The sequence below is a fragment of the Tupaia chinensis genome, unplaced genomic scaffold, assembly GCF_000334495.1.
Source record: "Tupaia chinensis unplaced genomic scaffold, TupChi_1.0 Scaffold145659_1, whole genome shotgun sequence".
NCBI classification, from domain to species: Eukaryota; Metazoa; Chordata; class Mammalia; order Scandentia; family Tupaiidae; genus Tupaia; species Tupaia belangeri.
The window spans coordinates 1,608,700-1,615,978 of record NW_006205516.1 but is presented as its reverse complement, the minus strand read 5'-3'; the positions used below and the strand labels follow the sequence as shown (position 1 = coordinate 1,615,978).

Sequence of the window (7,279 nt, the reverse complement as noted above, 5' to 3'; positions counted from 1 at the left end):
GACTCAGTGAATAGCACATATTCAGTAAATACCAACTGACTGACATGCTTCCAAATGTACCTCTTTTATGTCTTTCTTATAAGTCAATAAATTTGGGGAAGGCAAAGGGAAAAGCAGAGCATGATGCTCTTTCTCCAAAGCTCTTGTCTTTGGCAGAGGGCAGTCTGTAAGTGTATACATGTGTTTTGTGTGTGTCTAGTTATGGAGAATATTTCTTCTGTGAAAATGTCTGCTTCAAATATTTATTAGCCTCAATAATCCCTTCTCTTGTGAAATAATTTATCTTTAGTACATAGAGAGGAATTTATCTCTTGGTGGATTTGATCGTAATAACTTTATTTTTGTCTCTTATAAAGGAAAAGGCCAAAGTTGTTGAGCCTCTGGACTATGAGAATGTTATCGCCCAAAGAAAAACTCAGATTTACAGTGACCCCCTCAGAGACCTGCTTATGTTTCCAATGGAAGACATATCTGTAAGTTCTCAAGTACTTCTTTAAAGAAACAAACAAACAAAAAAGCTGCATTTTCCAACCCAGTTCTTACAGCAAGAATATTCTTTGTTTTCTAGATCTCGGTGATAGGTCGCCAACGCAGAACAGTGCAGTCCACTGTACCAGAAGATGCCGAAAAGAGGGCCCAGAGTTTATTTGTCAAAGAGGTAAGTAGCTGAAAGCCCACCAAAGAGCATGCATCATATATTTAAAATATATAAAATTGTTATATGTTTGTAATGTATTCTTTTATAAATAAATTTATTTATGTAAAATATTTAAAATATCATTCCTTTCATGTAAATGGAAAATGTAAAATTTCAATGTAAATTTATTAAACTTAACTGGTCTATATAACAGCTCTATATGGTGTAATGCAGAGGATACAGCTTAAACATTTTTGAAAATAGCGTATGTTCTGAGTATTTTTCTTTTGGATAGAATACTCTTGGACTTGGAATCAGAGTATTAAAAAGGGTGTATGAATTGGTATTTTTTGCCACCAGCTGGGTTAAAGAGACACACTTAATCCCCAAAGGAAGATCTTAGTACTATAATTTCCCAAATAGTTTTTCAAAGTCTGCCACCATATTACTAGGCATTCACAAAGTAAATATGTGTGTACTTTTCCTATATTTCAAATGAAAGATTCCTTGTTTTCTTTTAGTGTATTAACACCTATAGCACAGATTGGCATGTGGTAAACTACAAGTATGAAGACTTCTCTGGGGACTTTCGAATGTTGCCATGGTAAGTTTAGAATTCAAGGGAAGAAATCAAGAGGAGAATTATGAATTTTTTTTTTTTACCATTTTTAGCCAAAAGTGCAACCTCTCAGTTATAATATATAATAAAGCAGAACTTCAAACAACAACATGTTTGGTAAATGCAGTATTTTAGTTAATTGAATATGTCTTTTAACTTTGCTTATTGAAATTCTTTCCAAAAGGTATATGCTCACTTTGACTTTGGTGCATCTCTGGTGATGACAAAATAATCTTTCGTTGGTTTTGGATAACGTGAGCATTTTCCAGTGGTATTTAAAATAGCTAGAAAATACTTGGCTTAATTTGATGACCCCAGACATTCCATGAAAAAAGCGAGTCTCGTTCAGTTGAGTTGAAGGAATGGCATGGGCACACTGGCCCCGGAGCCAGATTGTTAGGGTTCAAACTTTATTTCTACTACTTATTAGCTGGATGATGTTGCACCAGTCACTCAACCTGTTTGAACCCTCTTTTTTCTCATCTATAATACTAACCTTGCAGCATATTATATGGGAAATGTTTTAGAAAAAAATAATGGAGAAATAAGATATTTGCATAGCTTTTTAAAGTTTTCGAAGCTCCTTTCCAGAGAAAACAGCATTAAAATGAGCAGCCCAAGATCATATAGCTAACAAGTGGAAGACCAGAATTACCCTTTGTTACTTTTTGATTTGGGGAAATACAAGGTTCTGCCACCACTATCAGCTTGGGCACACATTTCTTAACATTATTTCTGCCATCCTTCAGTATCTGGGTTCAGTTTCATCTTTGTTGCTGGCTGTACATATAAGAGTCTTTATAGTAAAAGTAACATTATGGAGCAGCATGGTAGTTAAGGTGCTGGACTCCCTCATGACTCACCTGGTTCAGGTCCCAGACCTGGCCAAATGCTGTCTTAGTTTCTCTTGCCCCATTCCCACCTCCCTATCTCTCTCTGGTGAGCACACATGCCCTATAGCAAGTTAAATAATAGTAATAATGATAATAAATGCAATTAAATAAATAATTCTTTTTTAAAGTAATATTACATTTATTCAGGGGGAGAATTTGAGTTTAGAAAGGATAAAAGCAGGGCTGGCAAGTGGTATGGTGGGTAAGGCCGCTGGACTCCCACATGACTGACCATGGTTCAAGTCCCGGACCTGGCGGCTTGCTTTCTCATTCTCTCCCTGTCCCCCTCTGGTCACAATCATTCTCCTCTTGGGATCTTGGGCACGCATGCACACGCGCCTGGCGTGAGTTGAAGCCACTGGGTCTGGGATGCGAACCATGGTCGACTACATGGGAGTCCAGCGACATAGCCATTACGCTAACTGCCAGTACCAGTAAAATAATTCTTAAAAAAAAAAAAAAAGAAATGAGAAAAGAATTTCTCCTTCTTATGCCTTGGCATTTTCTTGTTTGTGAAAGAAAAATCTACTCATCTTGCTTTTGTTGGTTTGTTCTTTTGGTCTTTTCTGTTCAGTGTCTGAGTCAGTTCTCTTGCATTTTCAGCAAAACTCTGAGGCCAGAAAAGATTCCTAATCATGTATTTGAGATCGATGAGGACTGTGAGAAAGATGAGGTAAGGATGGGAGCAATTGCACTGGTTTCTTCTACTTCACTTCTGCTAGGAAGATTGCAAAGGGACCTTTTTTCTCATCTTGAGAAAAGATGAGGGAAATCATTGTTTTTGAATGATCTGTGGCCAGCTTTCCAGCTAATGAATGTTTTTAATTTTTAAAAAATTGTTCCATTTCCAAATGGGGTTTAGGGATAATCAAGTGAAATGGGCTGTGATTTGTACATAAACATGTTTTCCTACCTGTGGGACATGCTTGTAGAGTTGTTTTTCTCGCATTGGGCATGTGGTGTGGTGATTCATCTGGACTATCCTGCCTGATAGATCCCTCTTGGGACAGATGGCCTGGATGTCTGTGACATTTTGTGGCACATTTTCAGTGTTTGCATACTGCAGATGATTTCCCCTGAATAAAGCCCCTATGATTCAGTGAATATTGAGTGCCTACTGTGTGCACAGCCCAGAGCCTTTCATTGTACGATTGACAATTTAAAATCTTCATAGCAGAAGGGAGGTCTTTATGCTTTGTTTAGGAAATGTGATGAGGTCTAGTTTTGTGACCCCGAAGATGGCTAGAGGACTGCTGTCTTTTTTTTTTTTTTTTTTTTTTATCTGTTTTAGGATTCATCTTCTTTATGTTCTCAGAAGGGTGGCGTGATCAAACAAGGCTGGTTGCATAAAGCAAATGTAAATAGCACCATCACTGTTACCATGAAGGTAGGAAGGTTATATTATTCCATCATTTTAAGAATATTGGCATAAATACGTGTCTAGAAACAATATTTATTTTACAGTGAGCATTAGCAAAAAAAAAAAGATCTTTAATGAGGATTCTCACAGATGCATGGAATTTAGAACTTGAAAAGCTCGGGATAAATTTAGAAGGGAAACTTTTTAAAGAAATGTAATTATTATCTTCTGAATCATGAAGTTTAAAAAGGAGGCTGTCAGTTGAATGAAGAAAATAGCTTTGAAGAAAAAGGGCATTGAAGGTTCGTATGTAGACATGGATTTGAATGAAAGGATAGGATAATTCATTTCTGTAGTACATATTAATTAGGTGCTTATTACATACTGGTCACTGTGGGGAAGTAAGTTGCTACCTAAGATGGAATATCTGGTCTCCAATAGCCTTCAGACCAGATAAAAAACAGACCAAATTAATTATTGTACAAAGCAGTACCTTGGCGTGGTTGCAGCAGCCTAGCTAGATGGTTTTGTAGTTTGGCCAGGTTAATGAATCTGTGTGTGGGTTTATGTAAGACAGAAGTAGACACATTGGAAAGGATAAAATCGGGAAGAGGCTTGAATGCTTTGGACATGAGTTTGGCTTTTGTTAGGGAAACTGTGAAGAGGCATTAAAATGAAAGGAAAAACTACCAAGCTACTTGAAGATTCTGAGCAGAAAAACAAATTATTCTCAGATACCAAATATAACTGTTCTTTCAGATATTCAATATAAGATCATGTGGTTTGCTGAGAGAGGATGATTCACACACCCATTAAGTATTGAAGGTCATTCCATCTTTCACATAGCCTGCAAGCGGAAACCATGGGTGTCTACCAAGGGAAGACTCAAATTTTATCCTAATTTAATATTTTGCTGCTGCTTTCTCTTTAGTGATTATGTCCTGTTCTCCCTTTCATTTCAAGCCTTGAACATAATGAATCCAAGTTGTAGGATGCTTTCTGTATATTTCCTGCACCTAAATATGGGCCATAGCATGTGCTGATGGTAGGACAACCCATTCTTTGAAGGCTTTATATATCCCAGGCACCATTCTGAATGGTTTATATTCTGTATATATCATTCAGTCCTCATAACAGTCCTATAAGATAGGTATTATTATCTTAGTTTATAGACTTGACAAGTGAACAGAGAAATTCAGTAGTTGGCCTAAAGTCACACAGCACCATGTTTTCAGAGGCGGGATCTGAACCTGGATACACCAATGCCGGAGCCTATATTCCTATCCAGTGCCTATCACTGCTCACTAGTTGAGTGAGACTCAAGTCTTTATTATAATGTATTACCTATCAGAGTTACTAGGTTCAGAAACGCATGTGTGGGGACCAGCAGATGGTGTAATGGTTACATCATTGGACTCCGGTGTAGTCAACCGCGGTTTGAGTCCCAGATGCAGTGGCTTAAGACTCACAACAGACGTGGGTGCATGTGCCCAAAATCCTGAGAGGAGAATGGAGGAGAAGGAGTTGTGTTGTGGCCATCCACTCTGGAGGATGATTTCTCACTTTCTCTCTTTGTCTCTCTGGCTAGCGCATGCTTCCTATAGCAAAAATCTGTCAAAAAATATAGAAAGAAAAAGAAATGCATGTGGGAAGGGTATATTTCTGTACAGATTATCAGAAAATGGTTCTATAGTTGTGGACTTCCATCCATTCCTCTAACATTTGCAAAATAATAAAAAGTTTTACCCACATTGAAGCTTTAGCCCAACATTAAGTAAATATAATATATGGAAATCTGGATTCATAACAGAAGACATGAGGTTATAAATATCTTTAATTCACCACAGGATTCTAAGTGGGTTCTGTAATATCTTTCAATTATAACTTGCTTTTTATTTAGCTTTGCAACTTTTTTTCCAAGTCCAAGTATGATAAATCAAAATAATATTTCCTGTAAAAAGTGCATACTTTACACTTTCCTTCATCAGTTGCGAAATACAGATTGACTGATATTATAGGAAGAATAATGGCTCTCCAAAGATGTCTATGTCCTACTCCCTGGGACCTGTAAATGGTCCTTTATATGGAAAAGGGGAATTAAAGTTGTTAATCAGTTGATAAGGAGGTTAGCCTCAATTACCCAGGTAGCCCAGTGTTATCACAGGGATCCTGGTAAGCGGAAGAGGGAAGCATAAAAGGAGAAGCAGGGAAAAAGACATGAAAACAGAAGCAGGGTCAGAAAATGATGCTATGTTGCTGTTCTTTTTGAGGGGGTGGGATTGGGGAAGACTTGTCATAGGGTATGTGTGCTTACCAGTGAGACAGAGAGAGGGAAAGTGAGAAATCACCCCAGGGGAGATGGCCACGCAACAATCCCTTCTCCTCCATCTTCCTCCTGGGATTTTGGGCATGTATGCACATGCTCCTGGACTGATATTTAAGCCACCAAGTCTAGGACTCAAACCATAGTCAGTCCAGCAATTTAACCACCATGCCACCTGCTGGCCTGGCTCCATGTGTTGCTGGTTTTAGAGAAAAGAGTCATAGGTCAAGAAATGAGGGCAGTCTTTAAAAGCTGAGAACGGCAAGGAAATAGATTCTCTCCTAGAATGTCCACAGAAGAACATAGCCCTGCTGAAATCTTAACTTCAGTCCAGTGAGACCCACGTCAGGCTTTGAACCTACAGAACTATAATAAATTTGTGTTGTTTGAAGACACCAAGTTCGTGGCGTTACAACAGCAATAGAAAACTAATACGATCAGTTAGTCAAAGATTTACTGTTCAGCTTGTGTATTATCTAGCCCTAAGGTTGAAAACTATAGCACTTTAGGAGCCAGGCAGGAACCATAAATTCAGGGAGAGGGTGATGGGCCTGAGGCAACCTAGTGACCACATAATACAGCTGAAGGGGACAGCTGCCACTTGTCTCCAGCAGATTGTTGCTTTGCCTCTTTTTATCCCCAGCTCATATGGCAGAGAGGTCTTTAAAAAGTTCATTGAAAATAGAATTACAGTACAAATTTATTTTGGTTTGAAAAATTTTGAAATCCATGCATAGTTCTTTTATAAGATGCATTTTCCATGAATTTTTGGAAGACCTCTCAAATTTTGGCCACTTACTTTTTTCTTCTGGGTCTGACATATAATTCACATATCTTGAAAACATAGCAGAGGTCAAAGGAAGGAAAGGGGGAATAAACTGAATTGGTTATATGAGGCTACATGGCTTTTAAAAAAATAGGCAGAAAAACAGTGGGGGATACTTTGAAATGTAAAGGTCACAATGAAGCTTGGGAATTGTCTCTGGTTATGGATTTCATTTATCCTTGCTCTTCTTTCATTTATCCTTGCTCTTCTCCATTGTGGATTATGGATCTCCATTTTGGATTTCTGGGAACGAAATACCTATCCTATAGGGACTGAAAAGTGGTTAAGGGTACTGGACTCCCACATGGCCGACGGTGGTTCAAGTCCTAGACCTGGTGGTTTGCTTTCTCACTTTCTCTCCCTCTCTTTCTCTGTTTCTCCCAGTCTGTCCTTCTCTGGTCAAATTATAAATAAATAAATAAATAAACAAACAAACAAATAAATAAATAAATAAAGTTAAATTCAAAAATAAATCTTTAAAGAAAAGAAATATCTATCCTCTCATGTTCTGCTTTCACCTCCTAAGCCACAGCTGTAGTGTTGTATTTCAGAATTCATCACAGCTAGGGACCAGCAGTTAGCGTAATGGCTATGTTGCTGGACTCCCACGTAGGCGCCTGT

General features: G+C 38.1%; 1 protein-coding gene across 1 annotated transcript in view; it reads left to right on the top strand.

The window, feature by feature from the left end:
• Positions 1–356: 356 nt before the first annotated feature.
• DOCK11 (dedicator of cytokinesis 11) overlaps positions 357–7,279 on the top strand; it is a gene marked incomplete at its 5' end in the record, with an annotated part of 164,765 nt that continues 157,842 nt past the window's right edge. Inside the window, 5 exon segments of the mRNA XM_014584108.2 lie at positions 357–473; positions 569–658; positions 1,159–1,241; positions 2,753–2,822; positions 3,441–3,536. Of these exon segments, the coding sequence (XP_014439594.1) occupies positions 357–473; positions 569–658; positions 1,159–1,241; positions 2,753–2,822; positions 3,441–3,536 (456 nt within the window).